The sequence below is a fragment of the Chaetura pelagica genome, unplaced genomic scaffold (assembly GCF_000747805.2).
Source record: "Chaetura pelagica isolate M959 unplaced genomic scaffold, ChaPel_1.0 scaffold83, whole genome shotgun sequence".
NCBI lineage: Eukaryota > Metazoa > Chordata > Aves > Apodiformes > Apodidae > Chaetura > Chaetura pelagica.
The window spans coordinates 6,144,797-6,164,746 of record NW_009952893.1 but is presented as its reverse complement, the minus strand read 5'-3'; the positions used below and the strand labels follow the sequence as shown (position 1 = coordinate 6,164,746).

The 19,950-nt window shown below is 34.7% G+C and overlaps 1 protein-coding gene across 1 annotated transcript in view; it reads left to right on the top strand.

Annotated features, from left to right (window-relative positions):
* TRPA1 (transient receptor potential cation channel, subfamily A, member 1) overlaps positions 1 to 15,632 on the top strand; it is a 131,150-nt gene extending 115,518 nt beyond the window's left edge. Inside the window, exons 13-27 of the mRNA XM_009995603.1 lie at positions 528 to 642; positions 1,815 to 1,981; positions 2,238 to 2,331; positions 2,967 to 3,026; positions 4,286 to 4,384; positions 5,229 to 5,299; positions 5,762 to 5,909; positions 7,025 to 7,114; positions 7,319 to 7,488; positions 10,133 to 10,262; positions 10,389 to 10,571; positions 11,256 to 11,324; positions 12,573 to 12,683; positions 13,189 to 13,286; positions 15,208 to 15,632. Of these exons, the coding sequence (XP_009993905.1) occupies positions 528 to 642; positions 1,815 to 1,981; positions 2,238 to 2,331; positions 2,967 to 3,026; positions 4,286 to 4,384; positions 5,229 to 5,299; positions 5,762 to 5,909; positions 7,025 to 7,114; positions 7,319 to 7,488; positions 10,133 to 10,262; positions 10,389 to 10,571; positions 11,256 to 11,324; positions 12,573 to 12,683; positions 13,189 to 13,286; positions 15,208 to 15,439 (1,837 nt within the window). The 3' untranslated portion in view covers positions 15,440 to 15,632. The remainder of the gene's footprint in view (positions 1 to 527; positions 643 to 1,814; positions 1,982 to 2,237; positions 2,332 to 2,966; positions 3,027 to 4,285; positions 4,385 to 5,228; positions 5,300 to 5,761; positions 5,910 to 7,024; positions 7,115 to 7,318; positions 7,489 to 10,132; positions 10,263 to 10,388; positions 10,572 to 11,255; positions 11,325 to 12,572; positions 12,684 to 13,188; positions 13,287 to 15,207) is intronic.
* The last annotated feature ends 4,318 nt before the right edge of the window (positions 15,633 to 19,950 follow it).

Genomic DNA, 19,950 nt, shown 5'->3' with positions numbered 1-19,950 from the left:
TGTACATATGTGTGTGTGTATTTAGGCTTAATTTAGAATTAAACCTGGCATTTTTAAACTAAATTTCCTGGTATGTTCTATGTGATAAGAGGCTTAATAAATTTCATCATACTAAAATGAAGTAATATTAATAGGAATAGATTTGTGTGCTTATAATGTTTTGTGTATTCAATGTCTTTAAATGCAAAAATCCATAATATGGCCGGGATCTATGCCCTGTCTGTTGCCAGGTGTTAGTAACAGAATATTACGAGTATTTGTGTCATTTTCAAGGGGTGCATAAGAAAATGGGCACAGTCCAGATATATACAGAAATAGAGAAGAAACAAAGTGGCAGTCCCAAATACTGTTATTGAATTGAACCTTTTACTTCTAAACGGTGCACTGATAATCACATAATAATTGAGAGAAGGCATGGACAACTCAGAAAATAAGTTTGAGTCAAAGGAGGAGGCATTTTATATTTACTTTAAATTCATAATAAGTTTTCCATTTGCAATTACTAATTTTATACCACTCCATGTAAGTGATTATAAAGGCTGGACGGCCCTGCACCACGCTGCCTTCGGAGGATACACTCGCACAATGCAGATCATTTTGGATACTAATGTGAAGTGTACTGACAGAGTGGATGAAGAAGGGGTATGTGTTTATGTAGCATTATTTGTTTCTTGTCTGCAAACATTGGTGGTATGCTATGCTAGATTTCCACTGTGCATTACATGTTTAATATTTGATTTCCTCTAGCAGACGTGAAGTCTTTATATTTCACCACTGGTAAAATGTATTGCTTAGATTCATTTATGGTTGTTGAAATTGTTATCCAGTTCTTATACGTGGGAGGCAAAAAAAAATTAATATGCAAATAGCCTAATAGAAAACATAAAATACTGAGTATGTTAGACATGTCCCTCTTGCTCCCTTTACAGTGCAAGAATATTTTAATAATATAGTACAAACATTGGTAATTTAAGGAGTTGATACAAATTTAAAAAAAATGCTCTATCAACTGTTGTTCATTAACATATATATTTTTAATCCATCTGTTCTGCACAGCAATATCCAACACATACAGCTTCTGTCTTGCTCTGAAGTTTGGACCAATACAGTGTCTGTTGGGTCAAGACAGAATCAATTTTCTGGATTGGACACCTCTTGTATGATCCTGCCTAACAGTTCCCCACCAGAAAACAGAGAGTGGTCATTTTAAAAACCAGTTCTATTAAGTTTTCAGCAAATAAGGTGTTGCTAATTTCTCTGAGAACTGGTTTTGGAAACAGTTAAAACTTTTAGTTTAGGAACAAATCTTGCCTGGAAATTAATGAGAAGTCAATGCTTAGATTTTAATTTCCTTCAGAAAAATCTGGATGAGTTGGGAAGACTTTCAAAAGTCAGTTTCAGTGTGACTTGATTCCTAAAGGTCTCTTGCCTTACTTTTGTGAAAATACCGTAGGAAAAAAATTATTCTTCCAAAGTTGTGTCTTCAGATTTTCTTGAAGATTTGCTTGAGCATATCTGGGTATAATCAGATTCTTCTCTTCCTGATTATCAAATTCAGGTGTTCTGTATCTGTAGATACCATATTTTTTACCTATTTATGGCTTGTAGTTTGTTATTTACAAAACTGAAAAATATGAAAAAAATTGCCTTTTCTACCTACAGCTCAGTTTCCCCTTCAGATTTAGGACTTCTATAGCTGTAGATACATAATGAAGAACTTGTCTATAATTTCTATCACAAAGGACTGAAATATGTACTTTTTTTTTTTTTTTTTTAAATGCTTCTCATGGATGCATTGCTGTACTACTTCACAGAACACAGCTTTACACCTGGCTGCAAGGGAAGGACATGCAAAAGCAGTAAGGTTACTTCTTGACTATGGTGCGAAAATTCTGTTCAACAAAGCACTGGCTTCTTTTTTCCATGAAGCAATACACAATAGGAGGAAAGATGTGGTGTCTGCTGTCATTTTGCACAAAAGGTAAGGTACACAGAAACTGCTTTTTAATTTATTTCCTGTTTCATTTTGGTTTTTAACTGAGATTAAGTTCTGAAAACCTGAAAAGCATGTTACTCAGTTACTTCACTAATAGCTGATTTTCCTATTGATGTTGTGTAAACGTGTTGCATATTGTGATTTTCAAGATACCTTAAATACAACTCAAATTATCTGGAAGTATTTAATTTAAAAGAAAAACAAGTAATTAATTTTCCCTTATTGCAACACATTTTTGCAGATGGGAAGAGGCTGTTGTGACATTCTCTCACTATTCTAGCGCCAATAAGTGTCCTTTGTTGGAAATGGTTGAGTATCTTCCTGATTCATTTAAAGTAAGTTGTCTGCTGATATTAAAGGAATGACTGAGCAGAGGAACCTTAGTTCTATTGCATCATTTGCCTTTTTTTTTTTTTTTCCTAATGCTGTTCTCACTAATAAATTTTATTATAAAATAAAAACAACAAAATTTCACAAATGTATTTAATTATATTTTACTGATTGTTTCAGTTTGACAGGTATAATTTCTTTAGTGTTAGTTCTCACCTTCCTTAGGTCAATAAAGTTATGACCGTATAAAAGGAGTATAGAAGTGATGAAAGTCAGAAAGGAATTAGGTTCAGAACTATTTGAGTTATTTTCACCTTCTGACCTAACTGATTAGTGGTGTTACAGAAATGCTTTTTATTAAAATAGCAAGTGACTTGGTGGGTATATATTCATAAACACTTCACATCTTATACTCGTAGCATGTAGCCTTGTAAACTGCATGGTTTCGTTATTTAATTCCTACATGTAAACTGTAGAGTTTGATGTCTTCAAAAAATACACCATAAAAGCTGATAGAATCATTACTTCTGTTAGATGACTACTGCATTTGGAGGTAATTTTCTTCAGGTACAAACATTATATACTTTCTGATTAATGTTATCTATATCACTTTAATTCACTTCTCTGTTCATTTACAAAGCTGGTTTTGGACAACTGCATAATTGAATCTTCAGAGGAAAAGACAAGTAGAGACTTCTATGTAAGTGGTTGAAAAAAATTATGAAGACAATGCATTTTATGCTTTTAGGATGGAATGTGTGACAGTGTGCCTCTTAGAATTGGTAAATTGAAATGAGGCAATATCTTGATTTATGAATAATTTGGTAGTTATTCAGCATTTGACTGTATTTGACTCTGTGCTTTAAAAATGTATTTGACAAAAAAACTCATCAATATTAGGATGACTTAAAAATCACTTCAGATACTAGCAATGTTCAACTATTAGTCTCTTTTTGTTATTATTATTTCTCAGCAAAACCACTGATTTAATTCACTTTATTGCCTCTGTGACACTGAAAATAACTATTTTTTTACTTGAACATTTGGGAAATACACAATATGTAGACTTTAATGTATATGTCAAGTTCATGTGGATGATATACACCTGTAGATTAATATTGAATCTTAACACAAAACACAGGTGACTGATCTTATTTTATCCATTGGGCTGTAAGCAGTTTTGAAGTTCAGTTTCTGTAATCTTCATACTTATGGATTTTAACAACTATAACGTTACGTTTGAGCAATCTATAGACTTTATCTTTGCTGAGTTAATTCTTGCAATCAAGCTGGGTAACAGAGGTTACAAATACTTAAAAATAACAGTAATAGAAGACATAATACTGATTATGCATGTCAAAAGCTTACCTATCATAAGTAGTAGAATTGTCATCAATAATTCAGAGTCCAGTGTGTTTCTTTTTTGTAAATTCCTGTCCAAAATCTTAAGCAGTAGATTGCTTTGTCATTATTGAGGACGCCTGAATGTTTTAGAGTTACAATACCTTAGAAACCATATTGAAAACCACCTTATCAATTATTATCCTGGATTGTGTCTAAATCATTAACTTGCAAATGTTCTACTACTGAACAAATTTTTTATATTCTTATCAAAATCATATAACTTTTAAATACAAGCTTTTCTTCAAAGTTGAAATCAAAACAAATTACAGTTACAAGAATTACCTTTTTAAAATGTAAAATTTTAAGAAGGATTGCGTACTTTTTATTGTACAGTTAAAAATAGCTGTTCAAACATCTCTTTCACAGATGTGTGTATCTTGATGGTGTGTGTTCACTGAAGGAGTAACTAATGAGTATACATCAGAGTTCTGTTTACTTCGACACAATGTGTTTTTTTTTCTCTAAAGGATAACCTTTTCTAAATTAAGCACATTATTTCAGCCTTAGATTATCAGCTTCATCACATTTAAATTCTGGTGTATGTTTATTATTTAGATTGAATATAACTTCAGATATCTTCAGTGTCCCCTGACACTTAACAAGAAACTGAAGGATGATGAAGACATTTTCTATGAACCACTTACCACTTTAAATGTGAGTTCCTTATTTTACTCTGACATAATTCCATGCTGTCTTGCTTTAAACAAAATCATGAGGTTTTAATTTTTCATACTAATATTTCTTTTCCAAAGCCCATAACTCTGTATATTTAAAGTATCTTGGAATGAAGTTCTCATAGGCTAAGTTCTAAGGGCAATGTTATTATAGTCTAAGTAATAAATAACATTTAGGTTTAGATAAAAATTCTTAGTTTATTTAAACAACTATGAGTATTTCAAAAAAACATAGTGTACATCCAGGTAATACATCAAAGAAAACCGTACTCATCTTTGTAGTCACCATGCACTGGAATGTAAGGCATCAAAAAACCTGGAAAAAAAAATCATCTACTAATTGCAATATAGTTTCTGTGCCTAGAATAGATGTTGCTGTTTGTCCACATTGCCTGTCTGTTCTCTCATTCTTTGTCAGAAAATGTTTACAGAACACAATTTCCACCTTGGTTTTATTATTATTTGGGCTTCTTCATGGAAATTAGTCTTTGTATGCTAATAATAAATGAATAAATATTTTCTCATTAAATGTAACTAGAAAAGCTTGGTCATCTCAGTTATAGTTGGCAGTAGTCTACAATTTTTTAAAGCTCGAAATACAGAGGGCAGCAGGAGAGCAGCTGGATGCTTCAGTAAGCAGAGAAGACAAGGAGGTCATAGCTTTGGGCCAGAGCATGTAAACAAAAGAACTCTACAATACCTTACAGAGACCTGACTTTTCATTAGCCTAATTTCCAAGTGAAGAAGATGGCCTACCCAGTTTTGTAGGCATTTTGATTAGCTAGATGGAATAAGTTTGCTCCTTCTGCTTGCTTGTTTTGTAGGCCATGGTACGCCACAATCGCATGGAGCTGCTCAGTCATCCTGTGTGTAAAGAATATTTGCTTATGAAATGGTAGGTTTATTTTAATACACATAATATATTGCATGTCAGGATGGAGGCTACTGTGTCCGTTGTTTACTAAGATGTACATATTTAGTGTTGACTGAAACAAATGTCTTTTCTATGTAATCTTTCATAAGCATATTTAGAGTATTCTGGTGACTATCATATGTAATGTAGCTTAACATTTAATAATGATTCTTCAATATTTACAGCAAAGACAATCACTATTTTTGTTTCTACTGAATAGGAAAAATATGTAGAAGGATTGCCAAGTTAAAAAGAAAAGGAACAGTGTTTCAGAATGGCCATTACACTCCTGTGCACATGAAGCTTGATGAATACATTTGTCACAAAAGGATGTTTTAAGAAACGCTTATTTCCTCATCTTGAGAACACTGCTTGCTCTTACATTTAAATGCCTGCTTTTCTAAATTTGTAAAGTGTTTTAACTTCAACATTCTTACTTTCAAGGATGGCCTATGGGTTTCGAGCACATCTGATGAATTTAGGAATATATTCTCTTGGTCTCATCCCACTGACTCTTCTGGTCACTCACATACAGCCAGGAAGACCTTTAAATGGAACCGAGACCTATGAAGCAAGACCATTAGAATATGAGGTACTGAGCTTTCTTACTAGTTACAGTAAGTTTAGGATTTTTGTATCAAAAAGGTATGATTATTTAAATAGTTTCTAGAATTATTGATGATAACAGAACAGAGTTGAAATGTGTATTTTTAAACAAACAGCAGCACCTTCTGTAGATAATTTTCAGTTCTCATTTCTTATTTTTAATTTTTTTCTGAAAATTTTGCCTCTGGTACACAGTTACTTTAATTTCTCCCCTTAAGTGAGTATTTCTTTAATGTACTTCAATGAAGACTATTTCCAGCTGGCGGAGAAGCAGTGCACTGAACAGGAACCATGAAGCTCCTGAGCTGCCTAAGGGCCTGCAGCAACAGCAGTGTATATGAAATGGAGGAAACAGTGCCCTAATGACACAGCAAAGGGAATGGAGTGGGGAATTCCAAGTCTATACGGGGCACAGTGATACAGAACATAGTGCTGTACTTTTAACCCAGGTCAAAGAGGGACAATGTACTGGGACAGATGCTGAAGTGTATGGCAGCACCACTGAAAAGTGACTGCCATAAGTTTGTGGTCTGCCTACAAGTTAATAAACCCCTCAGGTGGGGAATTAGCTCTACAGGTTGAAAGCTAAAATTTGCTATTGTTATTTATGCCAATAGAAGGGGGTTTTGCCTATACTGGTTGTAAAGGGAGACATTGCAGGGAGGAGCTACATGAGGATGACAGGACTTCCAATTTATCCAATAGCTTCCATTGCCATTCCAGATACTGCAATATGATACTGAAGTTATGGACAATAGAATCTGACTTCACGTTCATCCAGTGGCAAAACATACTGAAAATGTGGCATAAATGTTGCAATTGCAGTTCCCAAACTTGAATAGTATTAATAAGGAAGCTGCAGAGCAACTATTTATCGTGGGAATGCTCAACCATACCATTCAAACCATACTTGGTTTGAATTACTTAAGCACAATATATATGTCATCAAATTCACAATAAATATTAATAGAACAGCTTTTAGATAGTAGTAAGTTTATCTGAAGCAAGCTAACAGTTTCTTTCTTAACTTGTCTGTGCAGTAGAGCAGAAAGAAGCGTTCATAATTTATGATTTGCTTTGTGCTCTGATTTTGTCTTTCAGAACTCATACTTCACAAGGGTGTGCATGTGTTTAGTTTTAATTATGAGTTTACTGGGAATCTGCAAAGAAATATTTCAGCTCATTCAGCAGGTAAATACATGTAGAGATAACATTAATCAGTACTTGCATAGTAGTTTGTATGATATTGCAATAAATATGATTTTTCTGTAGTTAAAAGGGAAATACCATTTTTTATGAGATTAAGAGTGAGAATAGGATTTCAATAGTGTATTGAATTCAGCCCTTTAATGATGCACAACTTGTAAATGTTTATCTGTCTCTCTTAAATCCTAGAAATTGAAATATTTGTTGGATTACTCCAATCTACTGGACTGGACAATTTATACTACAAGCATAATTTTTGTGTCGTCTTTATTTATTAATACACCAGCTCATTTGCAGTGGGAATGCGGAGCAATTGCTGTGTATTTGTCTTGGATGAACTTCTTGCTTTACCTTCAACGGTAAAAGTTATTTCCATGCTTTACAATAACATACTTCTAGTATTTTCTGATATTTTACATATCCTAAACTGACTGACCAAGTATGATAGCCCTATTTCTTATTTTAATTTTTTTTTAAGCTCTGCAAATTTCCAGATTAGGAGCATAGCAATTTTTCAACCTAGTGAACTATACTTTTCAGTGGTTTTCGTGTAGAGAAACAGAGCATGTGTTATGGCAACTAAAGAAATAACAAGTTTTATTTTAACATTCAGTAAGCAAAGGCTCCACATACATCTTTTTAAAAACATGTTTCATAATACTGTACAGGCTTTCACGTACAATAAATATGATTTTTCTGTAGTTAAAAGGGAAATACCATTTTTTATGAGATTAAGAGTGAGAATAGGATTTCAATAGTGTATTGAATTCAGCCCTTTAATGATGCACAACTTGTAAATGTTTATCTGTCTCTCTTAAATCCTAGAAATTGAAATATTTGTTGGATTACTCCAATCTACTGGACTGGACAATTTATACTACAAGCATAATTTTTGTGTCGTCTTTATTTATTAATACACCAGCTCATTTGCAGTGGGAATGCGGAGCAATTGCTGTGTATTTGTCTTGGATGAACTTCTTGCTTTACCTTCAACGGTAAAAGTTATTTCCATGCTTTACAATAACATACTTCTAGTATTTTCTGATATTTTACATATCCTAAACTGACTGACCAAGTATGATAGCCCTATTTCTTATTTTAATTTTTTTTTAAGCTCTGCAAATTTCCAGATTAGGAGCATAGCAATTTTTCAACCTAGTGAACTATACTTTTCAGTGGTTTTCGTGTAGAGAAACAGAGCATGTGTTATGGCAACTAAAGAAATAACAAGTTTTATTTTAACATTCAGTAAGCAAAGGCTCCACATACATCTTTTTAAAAACATGTTTCATAATACTGTACAGGCTTTCACGTAAAAAAAAAAAAAGGCTATTAATTACAAGAGGCAAAAAGTAATTTGTTTTTATAAGTAATACCCGGGAGAAGGTAAATTCTTTTATTCATTTTACAGATTAAATTCTACACACCACTTTTCTACATTGTAGTGTCCTATAAAAGAATTATAATGGGTAAATTTTTTTCTTTAGTTGGCATTAGGTCTATTTATTGCCATTAACAATCTTAATGCTTTCCAAGAGTTATGGACCACAGCTGGGTGGAGGGAAAAATAGTCTGGGTCTAATGCTTAAGACTAATAAATTAAACATATTTGTGCCTGAGCAGGACTGCATTGTACAGACGGTTTTGTAATCACCACCAAAAATAGTGGTGATCTCGAGCTGTTAAGAAAATAAAGATGCTAATGTTTAGTAACTGCATATATACTCTTCTGATTCTTATTGTATATATCCGGTTATCACTTCCATGAGGCCTGGCAAACAGACAAACATGGCATTTGCTGATTAATTTCAGAATCATTTTACTGTACTTGGGAAGTTTAAGGACAAGGTTTATAAACAGATTTCGTGTCATAAAGAGAGAGTATCTTTATGGTACTGCCTCTGCTGGCGGACCTTGTCCTACCTAGTTTCTGACCTCAGGTGACTACAGAATGAGGATGTCCTCTTCTGCTTTGTGCTGTGGGCAAAATGGGCATTGAACCTAAACAGTAAAAAGTAAATTAATGATTGCCCAACCTGGCTTCCTCTGCTAGATGAAGTGCTTCCTTGGCCCGAATATTTTGTCATGTCTATAGTGGTGGAACTCTATACATAATTTTTCTGACTTATTCAGACCATCTATGCTTGAAGCAACCTCTAGCCCCATTGACTTAAACAGACTTTTACCTAATAAATGCCTAATAAATTGGAGAAGTTCAGGTTTGCTTTACTTCCAGCTTAATCTTGTCAGCGTTGCACGTAATATTTCAGGGGGAAAATCCTGTGGAGGGATTTTCTCAGTTGCTACTGCTGTAGCATTAAACATTCACCTGGTCCCTGAATCTGGCAGAGAATATAAATTGCGAAGTTCAGGATTGGGAGAAAAAGTAGCTTAATCCGCTTTATGATAACTCATGTTATGAGATCTAGTTTTTGTTTAAGCCAAGAATTTCACAGGCATTCCAGATGCTGGACTGTTGTTGGAAACACAGGTGTGCCACTCCTCTTTTTGAGAAATGTGTTTCTTTTTTGTATGCCTGTTTTCCATACTTTGTAGTGTCATAAGAAGCAAATTTTTAAAGTCAGGCATGTGGCCACTAAGTGGATCATGGTAACAGTTGTTCTTTTTTCTGGTTGCTAAACAGAAAAAGAATTAGATTATTTCCTAATGTTATTATTCTGAGTGCAAGAGTGGTACAATGTTGTCCTGTCTATGGCTATGGAGAGAGCAAAAGTTGTCCATTCAAAATAATATCTGGAAGATATACTGCTCTAATGCATTAAAATATAAGGTTATGTTGTTTAGGCTTGCTGTAAATAACACCACTTGCTTTCTTTTGGATGTAAAAGTACATGTTCTTACTATCTCAGAATGTCTCAGAGAGGCAAAAATGTCTTTTCACACATGAGAATCAGGATAAGTATTGCCTTACGTAAAAAACTGTAAGGGACTCTAACCTCAGTGTTTAATTTTGCATATCTTTTCTGTTTACTTATTGCCTAGATTTGAAAACTATGGCATCTATGTTGTGATGTTCTGGGAAATTTTGAGGACTTTGATTCGGATTGCTGTCGTTTTCTTTTTCCTGATATTGGCCTTTGGACTGAGTTTCTTTGTTCTTTTGGGTTCACAGGTTAGTTGAATGACATAGTTTATTTTTATCATTATAAATATTATTTTTGACTAAAGAATCTCAAAAAGTTGTTTGGAAATGTCATCAGTTGGGGTTTTTTCTTGATATTGGTATTTCTTCTTGCAGCAAACCTATAGCACACCTCTGCTTTCTGTAATGAAGACATTTGCAATGATGCTGGGAGACATTAATTACCATGATGCATTCCTTGATCCACTACTAAGCAGTGAACTGCCATATCCATTCCTGAGTTACACAGTTCTCATTATATTTACCTTGCTTATTCCAATCCTTCTTATGAACTTGCTAGTAAGTAAACTACTCATTAATATATGAAAGTAATTAAGCACAGGCTTATCAAAGTTTTAGCATATAAAAATACCTTAGTGCTGATTCACTACATTAATTATGTAATAAATTCATATCGTTAGTTGCCTTTCCCTGGAGTAATTTTTCCTCCAGTTTACTGTTCTGACTAAGGTTATCGTATATATATATTTAAGTTGCAACAGTGATGGAGTTTGAATTGGAGCTGCAGTGTATAGTTATGAGATCGTGAAAATGAAAATTGTGGAACAATGATTTTAAGAAGTACTTTGATAACTGTGTGCCTCCTAGACTAGAACTCTTACTGGTTCAGCCCTTGCTGTATCATACCCTAGCACAGCACTAATAATTTTTTCCAAAGAAAAAACAATGCCGAGATCTTCATTGCATGCAAAACAGCAGTCAGTGGTGGCGTTAAAATTAAGGAGCCTGACCTGAACAAAGAGAATGAAAAAACTGTTAAGGATGAGAAAGGGGAACAATATGTAATATATCTTCAGTCACGTTCCATTTAACTTTTTTGTGTGTTAACTTGTATGTTTCCCAATTCAAGTGAAACAAAATAAATTTAACTTTAGAGTAATTTCGGATTTAAACATGAAATAAGAAATGCAATTGAAATCAGAGATTCTGAAAAAATAATGAAATCTTTCTTGGCCTTTTTAGATTGGTTTAGCTGTTGGGGACATTGCTGAAGTACAAAAATATGCTGCACTCAAAAGGATTGCAATGCAGGTGAGTAGCATACGTAGAAGCACTAACTATGGGAAATAGATATTGTTATTACAACATAGTTCAGATAATTAGTTGAGTTCTCATCAACATCCCTAAGATCTTAGCATCAATAAAGTAACTTGGAGAACATGGACATCTTGTTCTGAATCTCATTTTCAGTCATGTGAGACATTGTCCAAGGAATGTATAAGCAAATGAACTTTTAAGGAACTTTTCAACAGTCAGTTCAGTGAATTATGAGTTATTCCAACAACAGCATCTGAAAATGAGTGAATGCAATGCTTGAAATGAGAGAGTTGCCTTTTAAGGAGAGAACTGATGCAGTGTAAAGAAGATTAAGATACACAGAAATCAAAATAACACCAACTGTACTTGCTTAGTTCAAGAGTCTGAATAATTCTCTTTTAGAGTAACATTTCCTCCCAAGAGATCTTTCATTTGCTAGAGATACAAGCTACTAAAGCAGAGATATAAGGGCAGTTCTTGTAGCAGTTAATGCTTTTCACCTGTTTAGTTATTTCTTTGTCAGCAGAATGCTCAGGAAGGATGATGTCTTGCAACTTCAGATAGTACTACAAAATGTAACCTTCTCTATATTTGACAGGATTATAGTTGTCTGCTTTAGGCTTATCCTGTACATCCTCTTTTTAGATAAATATGCAGTATTTCTGTAGCAATTTGAGAACAACTGGAAAGATAGCATTACCTGAAAAGACACTCATATATAATATACTTGTTTCTACCCAAATAAAAACTCCTTTTCTCACAGGCATTCCACTGCCATCTTAATATATACTGACTGTCATAATTTTGCAAAAAGATATAGCAAAATTAAAGAAAGATCAATCTCCCATTGCTATTTGGTCTTAAAACCCATGGCTATGAGAGGTATTCTCTCTTTTGAACATTTCTGCCCTGGAATTCTATGCTGCAACCCACAGGGTACCAAGTAGCTATTCAAGCCATTACACAAGAGCTAACATTTTCTGAATCATTTTAGTTATAAGAGTGTGCATCTTTGTGGAATAATAAATTCTGATAAGATACTCATTACTGCTGTTACTACATGGTTTTAGTGTCTGGGCTGGACTGTTCAAATATACAATTGTTTGCAGTGTAGATAACCTCTGAGACTTGACATCTAGTAATAGTGATTTGAATATCATGACATGATGGTTATTTTCCACATCATAATGTTTCTTTATTTTAAGAGAATATCTCTTCTTCTAAATGCAAAAATACATCTAGGTTAATCTTCACACCAACTTAGAGAAGAAGCTACCATTTTGGTTCTTAAGTCGGGTGGACCAGGAATCAATCACTGTATATCCCAACAGGCCGAGATACTGTGGATTTATGGTAGGATGGTGAATCTTGGACTAAAGAATTCTTACTAAAATGTGATACAATTGACTTAGTTTGTACACAGATTGCTGGGAACATTGTATTAATAAGAATCATCAACTAGCATCAGTGGAATTGTGATTAGACCTTAACTATTTTCAGTGAAAATTATAAATCAGTTTAAGTGCAGCCTAACTTATTCAGATACAATTAATGCTGGAATTATCAGTGATCTGTGACTTTATTAAGCTAGATAAGCTACAAAGTTATTCAGACAGAAAATAAAATTACTCCTTTTTGGCATTTGTTCTTTTCTTTGTTTACTTTTCATTTCAGCTGTTACTGTTACACTGATTTTCTGATTAAGCAAACTTTAATATAAAAAAATAATAAATCCATAACATAAACTCTTTTCAACTGTAACACTCTGTTGAGATGGATGCCATTCACTTATCTGGGATTTTTAATCTATTGTCAAGCTACAATATCTGAGTTCAGTTTGGTTCCATGTTTTGTTTAGAGCGTGTTCCAGTATTGCTTTGGCTGTGAGGACTCTATCACAGATGCACAGAGCACTGACACATCATTAGAACTGGAAGTTCTGAAGCAGAAATACAGGTATTTGTTGTGTTATTTTGCTGCTGTAAAAATGAAGTAGAACCAATATCACAAATAAACTCCTATTAAAAAAAAAAAAAAAAAATGCTCTAAAGCTCCAAACTATACCTAAAAAGTAAAATTCAGTGTCCTTAAGAAACTATAGTACCTTAGTACTTTACATTCAGTAACAGAATTACATTTAAAATAATTATGTGGTAGAGAAATATTTTTATCCCATGGCAGAGAAAAAGAACAAGCTTGTTTGCTCATTAAATTGAAAGTGCATTTTCATTTCAGAATTAGAAGTTTTCAAAAGTTGTTTTAAACTCACAATTGAAGTAATTCCAATTGGTTTGTAAATACACACAATCTGTGTTTGACATTCCACTGATCCAATGGTAAATCTGCTTCAGATTGTTTCCCCAAAAATGGATTAGTGTCCTGGTTCTCCTTTGAACAAATCACCCGTTTTCCAAAACTTTGGAAGGAATTCTCTGTACTCTACTTTCTTACTTATCTTACCAATATATCCCTAAGAATGGTTTCAGAAAAGCCTTCCTTCTGTGAATGTAAAGCTGGGAAAAATCTGTACTTTCTCATTCTGTCTTACTCTCCCCTGCTCTTTATTTCTTCTTCTTCTTCTTTTTTTTTTTTTCTTTTTCTTCTTTTTTTCCCCTTTCTCCTTTATTTTTAATCTAGCAAATTTTTGTCTCCCTGCACAGATTCTGATTAAGTGTTTTTGTTTGTTTGTTTGTTTTGTGGGGTTTTTTTGCACGAAGGGCTCAGAAGGAGTTTAAGGGGGAAGAATATGCTCTACACATGTAGGCAAACCATGAAACTGAGAAAGTCTTTCTTCAAATCCTTACTACATCAATATTTTAGGAACCAGCATAGAGCATACCTTTTTTTTTTTTACCCTCTACAGATAGGGAAGAAAACTTACAATTTTATAAAAATATTATGGAATAGAATAACTTGTGGGTATTTAATTATGGAAGGTTATATTTACTGCTCTGAAAATATTGGCTGAAAAATTTATTTTACTATGTTGCCAGCTCGTTTTTATTGTCAGAGTTCAAAACAGAGTTCAGTTCCTACTGGAGCTTGTGGCAATCAGTGCTGAGTGTATATGTTTCTCTTTGTTTATTTGAGGTGGGATTTTTTTTGCCTTGTGTTTAAGTTAGCTAATTGCTGCAGTGTTTTAATTCTCGTGGGGAAAACAAAAAGAGTCAACTACATCTAAAGAAGCCCCAGATTGTTCTTCATAGAGAACCTTTTTAGTCACAATGTGTATTTCATGCTGTAGTTGGGGAGTCCAGACATTCTGAAAAGTAGATTTTCAAACAACTCGTTTGGTAGTTTTATGAGACAATTTCTAGACACATTTTCAACACTTATTTATTTTTTTCTTGAAAGGTACTGTGTTCTGTGTGCATCTGTAACTGATGTTAACTTTTTACTTGTATCAATTGCACTTTGGATAACACTTTAAAAGAGATCAGTAAGTGCCTCATCAGTATCTCTCATATGCTGTTAAAGTAGTTGTGAAGTTCAGTATATGTTTCTGGATGCTTAATTGCCATTGCAAATCTGCCCCTTTTTCTTGCCAGAAGTTCCTATATTCCAATAGGAAAAACTTTCAATAGAATTGTTGAGTATTTTATTTTGAGAGTGAATATGCTTTTGCCTTAAGTATATAGGAAGTCACTTTTCTCAAGAACCAAGATTTTGTTCTTTAATTGTATTTCACAAAACCTGGAGAAGTACCACAGCTTGAAAAATAAATGTAATCCAGATAATATTCTTTGTTAGCAGAAGGGTGAAAGATGTACAGCAGAAAAGTTGAGGATTTACAGGTTTCAATTACTAAAATGTCCTTTGAAACCAAATTACGGAGCTAACTTTATGGGGTTTTTTGTTTTGTTGTGGTTTTTTTTAGGCTGAAAGACATATCAACACTGCTGGAAAAGCAACATGACCTCATTAAATTGATTATCCAAAAAATGGAGATAGTGTCAGAGGCTGAGGATGAAGACAGCAATGATTTATTTCAGCACAAGTTTAGGAAAAGGCAGTTGGAGCACAAGAATAGTAAATGGGATACAGTGTTAAAAGCTGTTAAAACAAATGTGCCTAACCCAAGCACAGAAAAGAACAATGCCTTATTCTAGACATGGCTATGATATCACATTGTATTACCCTTTTGGTTTACTTTAGGGTCACTTCTTTTACTGTCTGTGCATAATGTTAATGTGATACATCATGTATTCAAGTATAAAAAAAGGCTGGATCTGAGAAGAGGATGCAGGTGCTCAAAACAGTGTTTAAAGAGACTTCTGATGTCTGCATTCAAAACTGTGATCCTAAAAGTGGCTGGCTAATCAGGAAAGTGCCTAACTCGCCAAATGCCGACATTGCTGTCCTGGCAGTTCCTAAGGCTTCTGTCTAGATCTGCTCCTGGATTTGGCCCTGATACTCTTAGGTCTGTACTTAATTACATTATTTTCTGTTACAAATATTTTTAGAATTTCCAAATTTTTAGAAATTCAGACTCTAATCACTTAGTATTCAGATATTTTAAGAGACCCAATGGGCTTCAAGTAGCTTAAAGAAAAAGTAAGAAACTAACCTGACAGATTGCATTGGACGTTTTACTGAGTAAGGACTGCAGGATCAGGCCTGAAAGGTAAGAAATAAAAAGGTCATGACAATGTAATGTAAGGGAAGGACAGTTTTATTTTGTAGGTAACTATATGCAGTTCTCAGCAAGATCATTTGTACTAGCATGCACATAGCAACTATAGAATGACGTGTTAAATATTAGTCATTTACAACTTGCTGTCCTTATACTGCTACTGTGATTTTTGCCTTCCTGATAAGCTAAAAATTGACCTCGCTACTTTCATCTGCACTTTTGTTTTATTATTTATTTACTGGATATTCAATGCATTCTGTAATATACAGTAATATATCAAATGTGGAAATGAACATGAATTAAACTGTGTTTAAGTAACTGAGCATATTTGTTTCAAAAAAGTGCTAATAAACTCATTATGACTATGTGTGGTTGCATTGCTATGTGGTCTGCTTTTGAATTCAGACATTTTCTGCAAGAATTCTTCATGTAAAGAACAGTTATGGTTCCAGTTTATTTAAAAGGTAGCCACCAGAAAGTAATTCACTCTTCACAGAACTTGTCCAGTCTTTAGAAAACATGGGAAGATGCACCATCAATTAGCAAGACTAAGGCCTTAAAACTGCCACGGATGCCGTGCTGTTCAGTAGGGAAAATGCTGTCTCACTTGGTTGCTTTACTCCAGCCTTCAGATTTAAAATCCTGGCCCAGTAAAGCAGCCAAGTGAGCATCAAAGCCACTGGTTTTGCATATTCTACTGTACTTACTAAGGTGAACAGTTGCTTAATGTCAAATGGTGGATGGCATCTGTAGAGATTCAGGAAGCTGTTGGAGTTTGTTTTTCTGCACTAGCAAGTTTCATTAAATCTTGTGGCATAAATCCATGCCAGTGGTAACTAAAGATATTTGCTGGTGAAACTGAAGTTCTATTATGGATTTACCTCGCAGACTCTGCATAAGCATTTTGCATTTAAGTGTGACTGTAGTAGTTCAGTTAAGTAACAGCTTGAGGCAGAAAATAAGCACTTGGCTACTCCATTAATACAGTAAACTGGAGGCATGGATGTACACATTGATGTGTGAATGGGTCCACAAACATACTCCTGGGTGCCCAGAGGCCCCATCCTTAAGTCTGCCTCTGGATCACATTCTGACTGTGCTGCTAAGATCTGTTGTGAACCATCATTTTCACACAGCCAGGTGGAAAGAAGTGTGGTACATAGTGGAGCATAACAGCTTCTCCAGCTTTCTCTGGACAAGTAGAGGATGAGGAACCTGTGCAATGAAGCTCACTGCACCAGCCCTGCAGCCTTCAGGAGGAGCAGCTGTGGGCTCTGCTTCAGGACCAAGTCTGGTATGAAACAGGGAGAGAACTGGTAAGCAGGGTCAGAATCAAGAAAGTAAAATTGAAAGTAACTCTACTCATTGAAGTTGCGTTGTGGCCCCTAAACTCAGATCTATTCCCATGAATCAGCTCCTTGGATTTCCTAAGCTACTGTGCATTTGCAGCTCCCTCTCTCAGTGGGAACAAGAATTTCCAGGTTCTCGGGATGGCACCAAACATAAAAACGTAAATTTTTAGTTCTTCAAGCCAGAAGTCACTTTAAGTTCCTGACAATCTGTATCATTAACACTAGATGGCAGTGAGTGATAACATTTTTTAATAAGTCTGTTCAGCTCACATGCCTAGTTTTAAGTGAAGAGGAACAGCAGTAGGGTTACAACTGAAGCAAAGTAGTCAGCATTTATAGTTTTAAAGTTTAAGGCTTTCAGGCCTCTTTAAACAGAACTCTGAGACCTTTATACACATCAATGTCTTAGGATAGAAGTTCAACAGACAAATTTTGAGAAATGTCCAAAGCTGACCCTAATGCCACTGCGTAGTTTGCCAGTGTGGAGCACGATTTGATGGCGGGTGTTAGGAAATCTCCAGGTCACTAAGTGGTTTTTATTTTGTTGTTTTTTTGTGACTTACCTGTAGCAGTTTCACAGCCTGTGAACCTTAGCAATGGCTTTTCCACAAATCAGAGTGACTCGACAGCTTGGACATGCAATGTGGATCTAAATCCAGTACTGGCACATTATTAGGAAGCCAATGTGCATCATGGCATATAGAAGTGATTTTGGTAATGGAAACACTTCTGAAAAACTCCATGATGTGTCAAAATGCTATTTATAAAGGTAAATGCATCCATACACTTAACTAAATTATTCACACTTATTATAATGTAAAAGCCATTCTTGAAGTTTGCCTGTAATGTTTTTAACTCTGGATATAAGGAAAAATTATCAAATAATAATTCACTGGGTGGTTTGTACACAAATAGGTAATTTAATAGATAATAGAATTTATGATATGTTGGTTTTGGTAATTGCTCCTGGATTTAGACTGCATTCTCAGGCTACCAAGACCGTCAAGACAGATTGGCAGAGAAATGGTCATTTCCAATCTGGTGACAATAGGACTATGCAAACCAAGGGTGGTAAAAAAGTTTCTGATGGTTGGATTATGGTTGGTCCTGCACAGAATCAAAATTGGCCAATCCCAGGCAGAAAACATAGAAGTTTAAAAAATGTGTTTCCTGCAGTGTAAGGTAAGAGAGGCAGGGCTAGAGCCTGGCTTTTAAGCTGCAAGAAGCAGCAGTTCTCAGCAGGTAAAGAAACCACAGTGAATAGAAAAAAGTTAAACTTCCTGTATGCCAGTTATCGTGCAAACAAAAAACCAATTTTGGTCAGCAGCTTTTATGTGGAAAGACAGAATGTATTTTATAATTAGCTAACATTACAGCCTTGAATTATTTAACTTTCTGTGGAAATCATCAGATTGTGATTATTTAATTGCTATGTGATAGAAATATCTAATAGAGTCTAAGTAAAAGAAGTGTAAAACTTAAGAAACTTAATGCATTTAGTATCAGTTTGAAAGCAAATCACAGTTATGTTTGGAAAGAATTGTGTAGGCTGAGGTGAAGATACTGGACAATTTCAGCAATCTCAAGAAGCAATCCCATTAGATACTTCCATAAATGTTAAATGAAAGTGTCATCACATGAATTTTTAAAATCATACATGGGAATTAGCATGGCTAAATTAAACTGAAACTAGTTCTCTGGCTGTGAATATAACATCCACAAATATGATGAGTGTGCCTCTGTATCCAGTTTTTACTCTGTATGGAAATACCACCTGCTTTTCAGTCAAGGTACGGTCAGTTCTGTAGGCATATGTAGACATTGTTTCTCTCTCTTAAGATTGTGTATCAAGTATTTCTGATAGTGAGGGTAAATATTCCATCTTATCTCTTGCTGCTCAACAGCTCTGGCAATGTTTTCTCCTCAAAGTGAACAGCAGTGTGGGTCCAGGCCATGGCACCATCTCCTTCCACCAAACCAGGGTGTCCCCAGGAGTTCTTGCTAGGAGGGTGTATTTGTGCCTCACCTGTGTGACACACAGGCAGGGAACAGTTTGGGACAAGAAATGTCATTACCGTATCATTTGGCTCTCTGAAAGAAGTTGGTGATCCTTTGCTGAAACCAAATGTCTGGAGGCCTGGCTTTCTAGCAAACACATTTGGCTCTTGCTGGGGAGGACTAACTAGCAAAATACTTTTCTCAAGTGAATTAAATCAGCTAGAGCAATAAAATGCTTCCTTACAAGAAAACGTGAAACTCCAGCAATGATAAAACTTAGTTTAGAAGTTAGGATGGGAAATAATGCAAGTGATGAGAAGCAATGCATTTGATGTTGTTTCATGATTGGGAATCACAGTGTAGAAAGCAAAGTTTAAAGCTACTTATTTCAGAAATGAGTCATATTATTCCTATTTATTATTATTATTTATCCAGTGAGATGACAGCATTCTAAAATGAATCAGCAGCAGGAAACTGGACATTTAGAAAGACAAAGTTCAAACAGTCCAGTAGCTTGGAGAAAAACGAAGGGTGAGAAACTGGGATTAACGCTGACATTAGTGTGATCACACTAAAAAGGACTGAAAGGCCCAAAACCCCATTAGCCCAGCTTGCGTATGACAGTGGTGCTCACAGG